We start from the raw sequence: 19,055 nt of genomic DNA on the forward strand, positions 1-19,055 counted from the left end.
TACTAGTTATGCCCTGGGGGCATATAAGGTTTTACTTAAAGCTTTGTCGTAGAAACTTGAAAAAGGGCTCATTCGCCCTGTACTATAACTTACCACCCTGACTCTGAGGGCTGTGATATAATTTCCGATATATAATCCTCTTAGATATAAATCCGGACCTTTCAACTACATCGAACAAAACGGCTATCTCAAAATTTAGATTGGATGTGTTTGGGGGAAAGGTGGGCGTCAGAGGGGGGTAGCTGCTCTCCAATCGCTTTCGACTATTAAAAAGGGCACTAGCCATTTCTATTTCCAATCAAATGATCCCTTTTGGAAGTTTTTACGACAACGCTTTCTATAAAAAACCTTGTATGCCCCCAGGGCATAACTTAAAACCCTTGCACTGAGGGCTGTGGGGGAGGGGTTGTCATCCTCAAAGAACTAATTTCCTGAACTTTCAACTATGTTGAACAAAATGGCTATCTTAAATTTGTGATTGTATGTGTTTGGGGAAAAGGTGGGCGCGAGAGGGGGGTTATTTGCCTTCCAATTACTTTCGACTATTAGAAAGGGCACTAGCCCTTTGAATTTCTAATCGAATGATCCATTTTTCAAGCTTTTACGACAGAGCTTTCTATAAAAACCTTAAATGCCACCAGGGCATAACTTACAACCCTTGCCCTGAGGGCTGTGGGAGTGTCCTCCTCAAAAACATAATTTTTATCTGGAAATCAACTAAGCTGAACAAAATGGCTATCTCAAAATTTGGATTGGATGTGCTTGGGGAAATAGTGGGCGTGGGAGGGGTGTTAGTTACCTTCCAATCACTTTCGACTATTAAAAAGGGCACAAGCCACTCCAATTTCCAATCGAATGAGCCCTTTTCGAAGTTTCTACGGCAACTCCTTCGATACGAAGTGCCCTGGCCTAAGACCAAGAAACAAAAAAAAATAATAATAATAAATAATACATTGTGCCCACATCGTTCTTCACTTAGGCAGCGCAATAGCGCTGGCTACGATAGTAGCTGAAAAATTAATCCTAGTTGCAGCGGTACGTAACAACCTAGTAAGAGACAATCACGTCCCATACTAAGAAATACAATAACCCATAACTCATAAAAACAGTATCTGATCGAAACACAAAATACACTATTAGAACCGCCTTGTCCGAAACTTCTATATAGGAAACTTACAGTCTCTTGGCTTGAACAGCAAAGAAAATATGTTGGCCTGATCATTTTACAAGAAACGCTTTGTGGACCAAGCATCATAATAACGTCATCAACTTACAAAATGACTAGCTTCTAAAGTCAAACTAAGACCGCTAGAAGTGTTCGTAATCATGGTTGCAGGAATAGCTGCTACCTAGTAAAGACCGAACAAAATGGGCCTTAATAGCCAAAAATTTAAAAACATGTTTAAAAAAACTGTCTAGTGAAACAAAATTGTCATTTGTAGCTCATTCAGGATGGTAAATATTATTTCGATTAGTCTTAGTAGTAAAATGGTATTTCGAAAACAAATTTGTGGAAATTTCAAAAATAGCCTGAAACCACTCAAATATGACGTCAGATCAAAACAAGAAGCATACCTTGAACAAAAAGGGGAATCCCTTTTTTCCATGGGTAGCACTGATGTGTCCTCTTTTTTCTTGTTTTTTTTTTTTTTTTTTTTTTTTTTTTTTTTACAGAAATAATTTCCATCGACAGACGGGAAAGTAAACAATTAAAGAATGCTTTTTAGTCGCATAAGGTGAATATGTCAAAATTTTTATTTTAAAATGCCTTTTTTCTAATTAATTAGAACCGTGAGTAAGAAAGATTACTTTTCGAAGCTAATCCTAATAATCCTATCTATGGCAGAGGCAAAACACTTAATGCCCGAAGAAGACTTATATCCAAACAAAGGTTATGTGGAAAAACCTTATGAGAACGCAGCTCGCAAGAGCTACGAAGAAGATATTATGAATACATATTCACCAAAGACGGCCGATGAGGCTAGGCAGCAAAGACAGCAGACAATAAAAATGGCGACAGGTGACCGTTTAAACACATATTCTCCAGGTTGTAAGAATGAAAATCATAAAATTCAAGCTAAAGATTCAAAACTTAACTATGAAGATAGGGTTGGTACGACTTCAATATCTAAGATAGAAATTGGTAGTTGCAACAGTGTAGCTGATTTAAGCTACGAAGAAGACAGGGGCGATACGAATTTTCCGAACATGACAGAAACGGTGACACAGGTATGTTCAAACAGTTATTCTTTCAGTAGCGGAGCTGCTAATTTATCAAGGGGTGAAAGCTCCAAACCTAACTATAACTTGTCTATGGATATGATTTATAGAAGTTCATTTTCTAACAAAGCCTACAGGGACAGCTGTTGTAACGATGTAGCCTGCAAGATCTGCAAAGGAGACCCAAGTGAAAAGTCAACGACAACATCAGCAATGCAGCCATGCTTCAACAGTCCTATTCCAAATAATGGAACAGAAAATTCAAGGCCAATCCAGTATGAAGACAAATATTCTTCTGACGAAATATTTGCAAGCTTTAATCCTATTCAATATAACAAGGAGAGTTCGACAAAGACAAAAGGTGGCGGTATAATAGCTAAAAGTAGAATACATCTTAGACTATCGGCTATCAAATTAATTATCGTCAAGGAAGTAGCTACCTTTAACCTAGAATGCTCCGTAGACCCATTTTACATAGCTAATAACGTACTCAATACTATATATAAGTCAACACAGCCCGATTTATGCCGTCTAGAATGGAAAAAAACACGAGTACAAAGCAAAATATTTGCAAGCGGGCTTGTCATTATTTCTGGGTTCAATAATACGTTGGATTTGTATACGAGTGGTAGGCAAATTGCTAGATTAGTTCAGAAGCTTGGGTACCCAGCAAAAATGAAAAGATTCAAAGTCTGCCGCTTCACTGGTGAAGCCCATACAACTTGTGCCATTGACCTAAACCTACTATATGATCGGCTGATTAAATCTTGTGTCACATCCATTCAATTCAATACAGCGAAAGGGGAAGACCTACGTTTCAAATTCATCGACGAAAACGTTTTTTGTTCGTTGAGTCAAAAAGGAAAACTAATATTTAGGGGTAGATGTGTGAATGCGATCTTAGCTAGTACAATAAAGATGAATGAAATAATCTCAAGTCTTTTTTTTACAACACTTTAAGTCAATAGTACTGAGTATATAGTGCAGTGAAAGGACGCAGCAGCGGTTTAAAGGAATGAACCACACCATTATTCCAGAGTGTAGTTTGATTTCTGGTGGTTCTGAGCAAAGTCATCAGACTTCTTTATCCACTCTTAGTCCACGTTCTAGGAGGTAATCCCTACCATATTCAATAGTTCTGTTAAACTATTCTAACAGATGAATACAACAAGAGCCCCCCCCCCCTAAGAGGTGGGATATATCATAGACATCCCAAGCCATTACTTTAGCTGTTGGATAGGTTTTGTTGGATTTCAATAGCCCGTCTAGTAATCAGAGCTGCGTAGAGCTGAAAACATGAGTCTAGTTCTTGCTTCTCACCAACTTTGGTTGGGATGCGAGGTGTTTAGCCGGTAAATGTGCTCATGAAAAAACCTGAGAGTCCCTTTCTCCTCCTTCCTAGAAGAAGAATTGGTTCTGAACTCCTAAAGGCCAAAATAACCAGAACATTTTTACTTATTACGATCGATTGAGGTTAAACAACAACAACAAAAACAATTTATTGAAATGAAAGTGAAAAGACAGTCTTCAGTAATTATCTGTCTTTAGTAATTATCAGTCTTCAGTAATCATCTTGTATAAGAGGGGAGCTGCCGCCACATCTGTCCCCGGCCTTTACATTAAAGTTTAAATTTTGAATAACAATTCTTAGAGAACGAGAATCTTCCCTGAAAAAGATAAGCCCTTTTTTAGAGAACTTCTGAAAAACCCAAAATGATTTTTCAGAAAATGATGTTTATCTTTTAAGGGATATTTTTTACAAAAATATTGCTCCTGGGTATGTGCCCCCCCTTCCTCAATTTTATCTTCGTTCAGATAAGAATATAATGAAATTTACTACAAAATACAGCCAACAGGCAATTCCAACAAAAGAAAAAAGAATTAACACGTTAACAACTTATCAACAGCCTATAGACTTACATAAAAATTAGCCTACAGTGCCCAACAATTTTCATAGTGCTCCAACCTTATCATTAGGCTACCTAATAGCCTAATAGTGCCCCAAGCCACCTGATTGTGCAATGTAAATGTTTTTTTCCCCTTAGCATCAAAAATCCTTCTGCAACTATGTGGGAACCATTCTCCCCTTAGTATCCATACTGCGTGCTTAGTCCAAAAGCAATGAGAGGATGCTAGAGGTTAAATACCCTCTTTAAGTTGACCTGAAGGATCTCTCACGAGAAGTTGAAGAGTTTACTATTCTAACAACTCACTGCAACACAAGGCCACCTACGGCCAAAATAGCTCTACCTGCCCCTTCTCTATCCCAATCTATTAAAATCATCCCTCTTTACACCCTCCCATGAAGTTCAGTTCCCTTTAGATACTTTCTTATGAATTCTTCCCACTCGATTCTGGGGTGACTTCCTTTTCGCTTTGTCTCAGATGGATAGCCAAGAAGCCCTATCTTTGGCAACCTTCCATCCTTCACCCGAAAAGTAAGGCCAGCCATCTTAACTAACCCTTTATTATAGTCCTAGAAAGTGAGATCGAACCACTTTGTCGTACAGCCTATTGTTTGATATACGATCATTCAACCGAGTACATAAGATTATCCTTAGACAATATCTACGGAAAATATTTAATAAATCTTCCTCAGCCTTTCGAAGTTCCCGCATCTCAGAACCAAGTCTGACCGCTGTCATTACCGTGGCTTCCAATATTCCAATATTGGTTCTCTGATATATGTTCCAAACTTGTCAGTAACTGTGAAAAAATCCTACGCCTTGGCTATTCTGCTTTTTACATTTCCACTACATTCACCATATTTACTAATGATGCTACCTGGGTGCGTCCTATCCACTTGATCGATTTTCTAGTTACCTCACATCCCCTTTTTACCCTCATTTATTTCTAGTCTAAGTAACTCTTCTTAACATTAATGTTCTAACATAGTCTTGCAACATTAACTGTCAAAATTTCCCTAAACTCATCTGTTTTGGTAATATATTTTTTCTAGGATACTTCAATCATCTGCATAATCTAAATCTAGCAGAATTTTACCTTCTCATTTGATTCCATGTTCTACCATGGCGTTTACAATGTTTATTTATTAATCCACATAACGGTAAGCTAAAAAGCTTGTCGTACATTATTAGGACAAAGTCATCCAAATAATCTATATGAACGGAGATCGGACACAACCCTGCTTAACTCCTGATTTCACATCAAGCGATATACTTATCTCCGACTCATTATATATTCATGCCTGCAAACATTATACTACAACTGAGAGACAATGCATAGTAAGAAACATGGCCAGGAATAGGTTATGCAGCCTAAAAAAGCTCATTAAAACAAAAAAAACCATAAAAATCGTTCATGAGTCATGAACTAGTGCATGTTGTGTTGTTTACTAGACTAATGATAGGCACCGCTCCTCAAAGTCACCCTACAGCGCTGTTTTCAGTCACAGTTCTGATAAGGTAGACTCATAAAAGATCCACTCCAATGCCCATACGAGACTATGCAAGCCTGGCTTCCTTTCCAAGGACAGGGACAGAGGAAGAAGCTCATGACAGGAAGGGGGCCCCAAAACCATTTCATAACACCGAAAAAGCTCAAACCTTTTATACCCAGGCCATCCTCGTCAGGGAATCTGACCCTGAAAATTCAACTTTTTGTTTCAGTAGCCTTCCCTTCCACCAAAAGTGGAACTGACCTTCCACTCTACCTTAGTAACTGGCGTCCAGCAATACAACAGTATAAAACATCATTGATATGAATAGAAATCGTATATAATGCCTCTTCATTTTACATAGACTATTCAAAGGCTTAGGGACGAATACGACACCAAATGGCAGCATGATCTCTAAAACTAGGAGGATATTCATATAACTTTTCAAAACCAATTGGCTATCTCAGGAAACTTGCTCAACAGTATTTTGGTCCTGTTCGGACAAAGTTTCGGTATTCCAAAACAAAATGGTAAAAATGAGCACTTTGCTGTGGTAGGATCTGAAACTTATGTCCTATACATACATAAATTGTCCACAATTCTAAGCAGATTGGCACTTATAAAATCTTTATTCGATATCATTTTGGTCCTCTTCGTGCCAAACACCTGGATTTGCAGAACAAAGTGAGAGAAATCGGCACTTTTCTCCGGGATGACCTCTTTTATTACTTAGAAAGGCATATGAAATTTGAATTCCTATTTAAATAAGCCCATTTCCAATACTCTACGACCACCACTTTAATATGATAGCCCTGGGGGAAAACGAACAAATGAACACGAAACCGTTATCAAATTTATCGTGAAAAATGTAAATAGAATACTTGGAGATGCTGAAATACTTCTCTAATCAAACAGTTCGTGGTAACCAACTGTAAGTAAGGAGAGACCCGGCTCAATGGTAACTGAAACTCGAAAAAACGGAATTTTGATACCAATAGATACATCAAAAGAATTAAATTTTAATGCTGATTTCAAATATATAAGTTCCGTGAAGTTTAGTTACGCGCCTGAGAAAATTTGGCTGATTTTCGAAAAAGGAGGAAAAAACCCCTAAAAGTTATAGAACCTTAATGAAAATCACACCATCATACTCAGCGTATCAGAGAACCATACTGTAGAGGTTTCAAGCACCTATCTACAAAAATGTGGAATTTTGCATTTTTTGCCTGAAGAAAGATCACGGATGCGTGTTTATTTGTTGTTTTTTTTTTTGTTTTTTTTCCTTCTTTTTCCCAGGGGTGATCGTTTCGACCCAGTGGTCCTAAAATATCGTGGGAGGGCTCATTGGAACGGAAATTAAAAGTTCTAGTGCCCTTTTTAAGTGACCAAAAAAATGGATGGCAACTAGGCCCCCTCCCACGCTCATTTTTTTCCCAAAGTCACCCGATCAAAATTTTGAGATGTCTTTTAGGATGACTTAATTCCCCGAAGTCCTCAGGGGGAGGGCTGAAAGTTATGAACATTACCTAATGTTAACATATAGTATTGGTTATTGGGAAGTATACAGACGTTTTCAGGGGGGATTTTTTCTGGTAGGTGGCGGGGTGGGTGGGTCGGGGGTTATATGGGAGCATCTTTCCATGAAGGAAGTTTCATGGGGGAAGGGACATTGCTATGAAGGGGGCGCCGGATTTTCCATCATTATTAAAGAAAAAGATGAGAAATTAAATAAAAAAAAAGTTTTTCAACTGAAAGTAAGGAGCAACATCAAAACTTAAAACGAACAGAAAATATTACGTATATGATTGGGTCCACCCCCTAGTCAATACCTCGATCTTTAAGCCAAAGATTTTTTAGTGTTTTCATAAGAGCTATTTATTCTAATTAACGGCCTTTGTGATTAAAGGGTCATTTTTAAAGAATTGGAACAAAATTCAAACTTTAGCTTAAAGAGCAAGGTATTGACTAGGGGGCGATCCCCCTAATATACGTATTAAAAATCTATGAATATAGAAGTTCGTTACGTAAGTTAATTCGTAAGTTACGTATATTTATTACTAATAAAAACTTTCGTAAATAAAATTAAACAAGTTTCGAGAAAGCCATTTAACCAAATAAAAGTAAAATTAATATGCAAATTTTGTTTTAATTATTCATATACGGTGAGCCAATATCAAAATCTGTATTAATTCAAAAACATTCAAAAATTAAATTTAAAAAAAAACAAGTTTTTTTAACTGAAAGTAAGGAACGACGTTAAAACTTAAAACGAACAGAAATTATTCCGCATATGAAAGGGGCTGTCCCCTCCTCAACGCCTCGCTCTTTACGCTAAAGTTTGACTTTCTCACAACTCTATTTTTTTTAAACAATAAAAAACTTTAGCGTAAAGAGCGAGGCGTTGAGGAGGGGACAGCCGCTTTCATATACGGAATAATCAAAGCTAAAAAAGGGGTGTCCCCTCTTCAATACCTCGCTCTTTACGCTAAAGTTTTTTATTGTTTTAAAAAAAAAGTGGTGTGACAGATTCAAGCTTTAGCGAAAAGAGCGAGGTATTGAGGAGGGGAAAGCCCCTTTCATATACGGAATAATTTCTGTTCGTTTTAAGTTTTAATGTCGCTCCTTACTTTCAGTTAAAAAAACTTGTTTTTTTTATTTAATTTTCACTAGGACGCACCCATTTTAGGTGTCTCCCGCTGTTTCGTAAATTACGCAAATTTCCTTAGGCTTACAGCTTTTATTGGTTAATTTTGAATTTAATATATTTTATATTTTTGGATATATGGCAGTACAACCTACCATTTTATATGAGCTCGAAACCTGGTGACTAGAAGGGTCACCGGATTTATTTCTTGTCGCCCGACAGAATATGTCATATTCATTAATTGAATTGGTTTCCTGATTTTTTTTTTTTTTTTTTTTTTTTTTTTTTTTTTTTTGGCAACATGTAACTATTGGAATTCAAGTGGGCTGCAGAATTAAAATAATACAAGTAAAAACTCAATGTAGCACCTAGCCACCTGAAGCCGAACCCAGATACGCATGCTTCTCATTCCTGTCAATCTACTCATAACTTCCCTATTAATCCCTGCGGTGAAATTCAAATTTCCATTAAGTACTTTCTGATCCAGCATAACCTTTTTTCATTATAGTCCAAAAAACGAGTCAAACGAGTGCCCAAAACAATTGCCGCAGAAAATTTACCGTAGAGTAAGGTCCCGTTAGACTATTCTCGAGGAAAACATATAGCATACCTTACTCAACGTTTCGTAGCCCCCCGAATCGGTCACTAAAAGCAGTGCCAACGTACCCTATTTGACAGCAGCAGTTTATAACTGGTCACTAAAATTGGCTCTAGTTCATCATTGATTACTACAAAAACACTGGCATTCCAATTAGGCCCCAAAACAATGTTACTAGACGGCTGATTTAAAATAGCGCAGCCAAAAAGTGAAAATCTGCCAAAAGTACAAGTTTATTAGCATAGTGAAAATATGCCGAAGGTGTAATTGTTACAAAAATAGCTTCGCAAAATGTACTAATTTAAAGAACTCAAATGTGCAACCACCTTAAAAAGCGTCCTAATAGCACGAATGTGCAGGATCTGGCAAAACTGCTCAAAAATTAGCCACTAAAGTTTGACTTGGCTTATCACTAATTTAATTTATATAGTTAGAAGATGTCACACCTTCATAAGCTCCATTTAATTGTAGTCTGTCATTATATAGGAAAATCGGTTAATACGATCGGCTCTAGCCTGTCACAAGTTTTATTTTGTTTCGACTGAAGATATTGTAATACAACTAAAGAGCTTGTAATACTTACAAAAATACGAGCTACAGAATCAGGAAACTCTACAGCACTATAAGTAAATGTAGAGACAACACACGCAGAGTTGCCAATTGCATGTACGACCCTAATTGCGATGGACACTCCAATGAACGATGCTCCAGGGGGAAAGAACTCCAAGAATCTGAAAAAAACATCAAATTTTAGCAATCTGGGAGAGAAAAAATTTTAATACTAATACTAGATGCAACTTATCGCATTGCAAGGTCATTTGATGCCAACATAACTATACAAGGTCTCTCTCATCACCTCTAGCCAGACTCAGTGTTTGCTCCCTCTCATCAAATTCCCACTTCATTCAAATTACTTACTTGACTTGACTTAAGTCCCGTCAAGCCTTTGTGTGGCTCCTTCACTTCTGGAAATTTGATGAATATGGTGGCGATATTCTGACCTGTCTGGCACTAGATGGAGTAGCTGTTGGAGGTTATTGGCATAAAAAAATTATCAACCCATCTCTTACGAGGTTGGCATTGGGGGTGTGTGTTGTGTGCCCGTACTTTAAAGATGATTTTTGGTGGCTGGTTGGCTGACATTTGTTGAATGTGGCCCAACTAACGGAGTTGTTGACTCTGGTCTCGCCCATGATGGTGTGGGAGCAGCGGAGAAGTTTATGGAGGTCTTCATTCGATGCGCGATCAACGTAGGTAATCCCCGCACAACTGATTATTTGACATATGGTATTCCAGCAGGGTTCCTAAGACTATCCTTAGACAATTCCTCTGGAAAATATGAAATTATCATTTCATTGGCAAATCCTTTTCCCTGGGGTGAATAAAGATCCATTCATCACAGAAAGAGTACATCACATGACGAGAAGAAACCGTTGAAAGTCACATTACAAAGACTGAAAGATCTCTTGAGCAATTTTATCTTCAGCAAAAAAAGAAAAAAAAACCTCATAATTAAATGTGCAATCTGAGCTAGCGACTTCAGTTGCATAAAAACAGACATATTATGAATATTTTTTATGATGCTGATTCAGATGCGTCAAATATTGATATAAGAGAGCGAAAGAGAACTTACTATATTAAGACATCCATGCTGTAAAGTGTGATTAAATTCCATTGTTTTTTGTGACGTATTTTTGCAAGCCAATCACATTATTCCTTTTTCTTGGAGAGAAAAAAGACCGCTTTTTAAAACCAGTTAGCTAATTGTTTGAGCTAATGCTGAGCAACAAATCCAGAAAGACAACAAAATGCAAATTCTAGAGAGACAAGCAACTTTGAATTTTCAAATCTGTTTAGTTTTTTTCAGAAACATTAATCTAATAATAAATTTAAAAGTTTTTGGGTCATGACATTTGCAAGAAAACTCTGTTCTAACTGCATCTCTACCTAACTTATAATATCGACTAGCTATGTCTGACAACACTGACAGAGAAAAACAAATTGTGAATTGGATCAATAATCACATAGGGTTGTCTCTGCCATGGCTGTTGATATAAACCAAAAATTTTGCGGTAACAAACTATATATAAGGAGTGACTCGAACTTATAGCAACCGAAGCTTAAGAAAAAGGAATTTTGATAACAATTAACGCATCCACAAATCACCGTTTTATGCTGATTCTTAATATATAAAATTCCTTAAGTTTAATGTTACCGGTCAAAAGCTTAAAGCCTGAGAAAATTTGCCTGGTTTCTGAGAAAGGGGAAAAATACCCCCAAATTCAAGTGACCTTATTGAAAATCACACCATTAAATTCAGCATATTAATTCGGAATTTCGCATTTTTCCCAGAATAAATATCACAGATACTTGTTTATTAAATTTTTTTCCAGGAATATGAATAATAAATAAGACTATATATAAATATATATATATATATATATATATATATATATATATATATATATATATATATATATATATATATATATATATATATATATATATATATATATATATATATATATATATATATATATATATATATATATATCAAGAAAAGCCATTCCTAAGTACACAGTTATCTTTGTTTTTTTGTTTTTGTTTTTTTACAAAAATTGCAACAGCCCCCTAATAATGTAATCACCAATATAATTAATCCATAACACAGCATTAATAAATTGTCATTCACAGTTTTATATATTGAGTTTTTTGTAAGTTTTTCAGAATTACCATCTTTGTATGATTGGCTATGCAACAACCGGGGTGTTCCCATTTGAGCGCTTTCCCATTTGAGCGCCACGGAATTTTGTTCCATTTGAGCGCCATGGAATTTTGTTCCCATTTGAGCGCCACGGAGTACCATTTGAGCGCCAAACCCAAAATTGTGATTTTGCGGTGGATGAAGCGTGGTTTGCTGCCACATTGACCTGTAGAAATATTTATTGCCACGAAGACAACGAACAAAACTGAGGATTTTATTGGGTCAATGGTTGTGAAAATAACTTCCATTTATAGTATTATAAACTAAGTAAATATATATAGTATTTATGTATACCATATATATTTACTACTAAAGGTATATACAGGTACTTATGCATTATGCGGTATCCACCGCTATATACTGTATGAGGAAAACAGACATGAAGACCCGTCGGTAAATTTTTCGCAGTTGATATTATTGACATAAGAATAAAGTAAACACCCCCCTCGATACCTTTTTTATGCTCTTTCCAAATAGACTAATCATTTTTTCTGATATGAATTTTCCCCCCCCCCCTATATATACCAATTCAGGGTATATATTTGCACATTCGGGGGGGGGGTAAATTTTATTTCTGATGTTAATGGGAGGTAAGTTTAAAATTTACCCCCACCCCCCTAATGTGCAAATATATACCCTGGATTGGTATACATCGGGGTGGGGGTAAAATTCATTTCCGACAAAAATGATTATTATATTTGGAAAGAGCCTAAAAAAGGCATCGAGTGGTGTGTTTACTTTATTCGTAAGTCAATAATATGATTTGCGAAAAATTTACCTGATCACCTAGCTATATCACCTAACATACGCAAAATATTATCTGGCGCTCAAATGGGACACAACTGAACTAATTAAAATACGGCGCGCAAATGGGAAATTCCCATTTGCGCGCCATGGCGCTCAAATGGGAAAGCGCTCAAATGGGATACACCCCAACAACCAATCTTGTTCTCTGATTCTTCTATGATTACAGTTTAACTCCTTTTGAAATTAACAACACCTTCATTAGTATCTCGATCTTTGCATTTAGTTTTTTGTTTTAATTTCCACAAATCGTCTCCCGCTTTGAGCTAAGCCCTTGCTTTCATCATGTTTTTTCCATTAAATTACGTCTGGCAGAACATTAAATCAATGTTCTGCAATAGAAACCCGGCTTTATCTTGAAAACGAAGAGAATTGATGAAGTTGAGTTGATAACCCATCAAAAGATTTGATTGATACCGGCTTTATCTAGAAAACGAAGAGAATTGATGAAGTTGAGTTGATAACCCATCAAAAGATTTGATTGATACAAAGAGTTACTACTGGTAGGAATAAAATTTTTAGTAGGCCCAATCCATAAACACAAAGAAAAAGGCGAGTTGTGAACGGAATACAGGACTTAGAGACAATCAAAGCAACCTCGAAATGTTGGAGGAAGGGCTCATTTCCGAAGTCTCTCACCCTTATACATATCCAGACCGAAGTTCCCGAAATTCAACATCTTACCACAAATATAAACCATTATCAGATGTAAGCTGGTATGTAAAAAAATTGATTTTTCTAAACAGGGTCAATTTCTTTTCTCGATACTTAATGATAAAAGTTTTTGCCTTCTAAATCTCAAAACAAGAGATTTTTATAAAGACTTAGAAAATATAAAATTCTTCAGGAAGATCAAATATATTTACCTTAAATCTCCACCAAAATCTTCCCAAAAGAGATGATAAAAAGTCAACGAATCTCAATATGAAAATTATTCTGGCATTTTACAATTCAGGAAATTTAAAAACCCAATTTCCCAGAGGTATTACTAGTTTCGTACTTTAAGAGAAGGTAATGGAATGTGAATTCATTTTCGTCGAACAAAGCAGCTGATCTAGGTAATTTAAAAAGGAGGGGGAAGCGGATGTCTGGAATTTTGATAACTTTTCTTGCTCGGAAGATTCACAGGCAAATGACTTTTTTCTAACTTCCCTTTATTTTCCTTGAAAGATTCGTAGCCTATAATTTTGATGATCTTTCAATCATTTAGAATTTAGGCTAGAAATTTGACGATCTTTATTAAATCAGAATTAAATCCACAGTTAAACGCAGCTAAAAGTAATTTTTACGTCAAAAATACTGGTTAGGTCAGAATCGAACTAATTCTAAGCACCAGTTAGAGGAAATTATTTTTTATGTGTTTTTTCTTTCGTTAATGTCGCCTTTTCTTGTGTTTTCATTGAAAAATAGAAAAAAAGGAAAACCTGGACTCATCTAAGGTCCGTTCATACCTGAAAACCACTATTTTCTAAGATTTTTCTGTTTGTTCCAAAATTAGGAATTTCAAGGGGTAGGATTACACTTTAGTCAGTGTTGCCGTGTTGATTAACGAAAATTAAACCAAAACTAATTAGTTAAATCTGACGACGCCGACATTAAATCTGACGACGTTAAATCTTGTCCGTAAAAATTCAAACATTAAAAGTCAGTTGATTACCAAGACAACTACAACTTCAAAGCCTCTTCAGCTATTTAGTACCGTGTGTTTTAGCTTATTTTCTGCTGTTTAATCACCTACATTTCTCTTTTTTAATTTGGTTCGGAACTTAGACCCCCCCCCCCTGTAGCTTAAAAGGCTCTTAGAGCATCTAAGAAGAGTCACCAGTCGTCGCTCATCGCTGTAGCCGCCCAGAATTTTCATATTCAAGTTTAAGCGAGGCATTGAAATTTGAAAGGTCAGTTCAATAGCTGCCTCGAAAGGTGTTTTGGAGGTGTTTTATTCTTATTGGTACCGCATAGGTGCCACTGGAGAACCTGAACGCTTTTCTGGCTGAATGATCAAACCTCTGGACGTTTCGATACCACACACCTCTGGATGGATACTTCCGACCCGGCAAAAAAATGAAACGCAAGATTTATCAACGTAAATCACAAGTCGTGAGAATCCATCCAGAGATACGTCTCCTCGAGAACAACCCTAAGCTTGGAAATGAGCGCTGTTTTATCCCTTTCACAGCAGCCTAATATAGTATTATCTGCAAAATCAACAAGCTCATCGTCATCTACAGGCTGAAAAGAAGCTTCATCATGACATAGCTTACAGCAGCGAATAATAGTGCGTGCCGGGTTTAATACGCTACTCAGATCGTTAACGTGAATCAGAAACAGTAGTGGTCCGAATATTGACCCTTGGGCGACACCACAAATGACGATCACATTATTTCCTGGGCTATTTTTTCCTGTATTTGTTGTGTTTTTTTAAGTGTTTGTTTTCGCGCTTAGTGTAATTATTGCAATTTTTAAACTGATTGATGATTTAGTCTCTTTTCGTACGAGTCCAATTTAAGCAACGCTGGTTATTCTCAATCTTGGTGTCAATTTTTTCTGATAATATATTGCGTACATTATTAGTAATTTAACTGTTTATTAATTATGCATTCTTTTAAGCATATTGTTTTAAGTAAGGATTTAAAAAATCCGTGATTTTTTAAATCGAATAAATCGGTGTAAATCAATCATCTGTTGAGTGATCTGATTTTTGTGGACTGTGGACTTCAGAATTGGTTAAAACTTTCTGGAAATTTGGGGCCAGTTTAGCAGTCACAAACCAAGATGGAGGGTCTCCCATTCATTTAGCTGCACAGTCGGGATCGGCTCAAGTTTTGACCTTTTTGTTAGGAAAAAGATGACTTAATAAACTTTGAAAGATAACCTGCACCTGCCAACTGGACTTTCAGCCACGCTTTACATTATCGTTGTAATTATTAATCTTGTGTGCATAACACTGGTGAGTTCTTCGGCATAAGCCTAGAATTGGGACTACTGAGAAGGAAACGTGTTAAGAAAAAAAAATCCTTACTTCATAATGTGCAGATATACACGGTCTTCTTGTTACTTTTGAATTTCAATTTTCTGGAAAAAAATAGAAAATTTAAGAAATTTATTTTTAAAGTGAATTTCCAACGTTAGCCCATCTCTTATTAACAACCCATTTTAGATGTTGTCATAATTCTAAAATAACTTGGCTCAAAACAAACATTTTTGCTCAGAAACTAAATCAGTTTTATTGTTTGAGTAGGAGATAAATTAGAATTCCTTGTAACAATTACCCCAAATCACTAGAAAATTCTGCTACAAATTCAAAGTTTCTCGGTTCGACGTCAACGGGTCGTCATACCCAAATTTTGATACGATCTAATCTGTGAATTTTTTCGTCTGTGGTATTGGGTATTGGCACTTTGGTTATAAACGTTTGGGGCAAACCCGTTATAAAAAGAAAAAATGTGTTTTTTATCAACTAGCATCTTGATCCTTTCTCAGAGAACACAGTGTCAATATCATTTATTTGTGAATTTGAAATTCATTTGTGTCTTGTGTCATATTAAAAACAAAGCTTTATCTAATAGTCTGAATAGGCGGTGCCCAGAAATTCTGGGACAATTAAGATCTCTTGGAGAGGGTCCCAAGCTCCCCGCCCTGTGCGCTTCCCTGCATAATGTGCAGGAACTTTACTCATATATTATACTGTATGTTTTTTCTATTATATTTAGCTACTTATATATGCATTATATATAGTACGGGGAGCCCGGACCCAGGCACTCGTTATTGTCTTTGATCTTTTTAGTTGCATCTTATTCATGTGCATTCATGTTTAAAAGTGGCCAATTGTCTAGAATGGTAGAGTTTGAAAAAAAAAAAACAGTTCTCCCAAATAAATACTGGGGTCCCTTAAGTACGATCTGAACCAATCCAGAGTTTCGCCTCTTATTCCTATATGCTCCAGTTTCCCGAGGAGAGTAGGTTGGTACATACTATCAAATGCTTTTCTGATATCAATCAGAACCGCTGCAGGTAGAAAGCCAGAATCCAGAACTTTGTTGATCCATAAACTCAAAGCCGTTAGTGCATCTTGGGTGGAGCGTCCTGGTCTAAACCGAAACTGATGAGTATTAAGAAACACTTTTTTCTCCAGAGTAGCTGCTGCTGCATGGTTTTTCAAAAACCTTTGAAAAAACTGAAAGAATGGAAATAGGTAATAATTCGCAGGATCAGCTCAAGAACCTCATTTGTGACGAGGAACTATTCTAGCTTTCTTTAGTCGTTCTGGGAAAGTACCGTTTTGCAGAGACAAATTGATCAGGTAAGTAAGAGGCTCTGTGATTGACAACGCAACTGCTTTTAACACATTAGTGTGTACTCGGTCGAATCCAGAAACAGAATTTCCTCTTAGTTTTCGTATAATCAAGAGAATTTCAGGTGGAGAGACAGGAGTGAGAGCCATTGACTTGGTGCATGCTGGGCCTAGGTAATCTTTAAAACTCGTCATGGGGTTTTGAACGGAATTTGCTTCTTTTTTTTTCCAGTTCGGCAAAAAATGATCCCAGTGAATTTGCAACGTTTTCTGGCCCCGATATAGTTTGCTCATTTACATATAATTTTAAAGAAAGCTCAAATGGGGCGCTGCAGGGACGCAGTAAAGAGTTTATAACTTTCCATATCTTCCGTGAATCTTTTCCACTTTCAGCTATTTTTCCAATGAAATAATTTCTCTTAGCTTTACATCAAATTGATTAAAGGCATTTTTTATATTGAATATATTTCTCAAGCGTTGCTATAAAAGGGTCATTTATGTGATCAGTCCAAAGCTCATTTTTCTTATTAATACACTGGAGCAGTCCATGACTAATCCAAGGGCTGATGGGTTGATTTTTACGTCGAGTCATCTTTGTATACTTTTTAGAGCAGCAATCAGTATACTTTATCATAAAAATGTTATAAAATTCCTCATACCCTGCATCAATATCTTCTGTATTAATAACACTATCCCAGGATGTGCTCTCCAATTCCTGCTTATGGGTTTCTAGGCTCTCATCATTTAATTTCTACGTGACAAATCCCTGCCTAGGCGTGGCATTGGGCTTAGGACCTTTGTGGTGTATTTTAAAATTCGTCAGCAGAGGGAAGTGATCAAAAGTGTGAGATGGCAAGACAGAGACCGATATTGGATAAAGCGTTGAAAAAATGTTGTCAATCAATGAGTGGGAAATGGTAGTTACTCGAGTAGGTATCGTAGTTGAGGGGTACATGTTCGAAGCAGACATTATACTGAGCAGATCTATCGCACCTGATGATAGAGGAAGAGTCAGATTGATGTTAAAGTCCCCCCCATTACGATAGATTCGTTCCCTTGTCTCTCAAGAAGGTCAGATATTTGACCTAGGATTTCCAAGAACGAAGAGACAGATCCTGCCGGTAGAAGGTATACTTCTCCGAGTGTTATTTTCTTCTGCGAAGGTAAAATTATTTCCAAGGAGAGAGATTCATAAACTCCTTCGATATTCCGGGTTAATTCCTTATTGATGCAGGATGAGTATTCTTGACACGTGTAAATAGCCAAGCCTCCTCTATTCATTGTAGATCTGTTCAGGAATCGGGAAGAATGACCAGGTAATTCTAAAAGGGTATCGGCGTGTCTCGTTAAAAAAGGTTCACAAATCCTGACTTCATATGGCTACAGCTTTTGGCAAAACTTTGTCAAATCAGAAAATGAACAGCATAACCCTTGACAGTTATGCTGGAGAACAGTGAGCTGAGAGTCAGAGGGTCCCTAAGTCACATTACACACCTCTTCATATCGGCCCTTAGGAAATTTACTATTATCAAACATTAGGGAATCCGATTCATTACTAATTTCAACATCAAAAACTTTTTCCAGATCAAAAATTTTTCTCCCGACTCCATTAATCTTTCATTACTTTGACCTGCTGATGAGGAGGCGTTCCCCGGATGGCCAGAACAGGAATTCATAACTTACCACATAATCAAGAGAGGCAATGGCTGTACTTTTGAAAGGTGCAGTAGACCACTTTGAAGCTTACAAACCCAAACTTTTCTTACCACACTGAAAAAGAAAAAACAAACAAAGACACACGAAGAGGAAAAACATCTCTTTGGATCATTAGAAAAAACAACTTCAAGATTAAGCAAACGGCAAGTAAACAATAATACTCTCAGGGGGAGCAGTTACAATATTTTTAAATTATAATTCCTGGAATAAATCTCATAATTCTATAAAGTCTTGCTGAATTTACTTGAAAAGGGGATCTAGTAAAAGTCCTGCAGGAATTTCTAAAGCCTCCTAATGCTTCGAGAGCAACTTTTTCTCAAGTGATTCTGAAGGGCTCTTGAGACACCAATGGAAAAAAGATAGTCCTTGATTAGCTGACATGGAAAAGCGACAATCTTACATTCATTTTCTACCTAGATTCTGAAATGGACAAGTTTTGATTATTGTATGCGTTATCTTTAATTTTAACTTGAAATAAATTTTTGGGATTACGCAATTTTGTGCATTTCAAATATGATAAAAATCTACGTGAATTATGTTTGGTTGCTAAACCACCATCACGAAAACTGTTGGAAATTTTAACGATGTTAGATACCAAACCGTTGAGATTTAAGGGTCTAC

At 36.5% G+C, this 19,055-nt stretch overlaps 1 protein-coding gene and 1 pseudogene across 1 annotated transcript in view; one reads left to right on the forward strand and one right to left on the reverse strand.

Moving 5' to 3' along the window:
* LOC148954256 (uncharacterized) overlaps nucleotides 1-17,999 on the reverse strand; it is a 112,393-nt gene extending 94,394 nt beyond the window's left edge. Inside the window, exons 1-4 of the mRNA XM_089086215.1 lie at nucleotides 17,760-17,999; nucleotides 16,324-16,601; nucleotides 14,547-14,723; nucleotides 9,443-9,590 (exon numbers count right to left, since the gene is read on the reverse strand). Coding sequence (XP_088942341.1) covers nucleotides 9,443-9,590; nucleotides 14,547-14,723; nucleotides 16,324-16,601; nucleotides 17,760-17,999 — 843 coding nt within the window. The remainder of the gene's footprint in view (nucleotides 1-9,442; nucleotides 9,591-14,546; nucleotides 14,724-16,323; nucleotides 16,602-17,759) is intronic.
* Nucleotides 18,000-18,158: 159 nt separating this feature from the next.
* The window catches only part of LOC148954257 (uncharacterized), a 6,012-nt pseudogene continuing 5,115 nt past the window's right edge, over nucleotides 18,159-19,055 (forward strand).

This window comes from Artemia sp. Qi Xiang Cuo, chromosome 3, assembly GCF_049724085.1.
Source record: "Artemia sp. Qi Xiang Cuo chromosome 3, ASM4972408v1, whole genome shotgun sequence".
NCBI classification, from domain to species: domain Eukaryota; kingdom Metazoa; phylum Arthropoda; class Branchiopoda; order Anostraca; family Artemiidae; genus Artemia; species Artemia sp. Qi Xiang Cuo.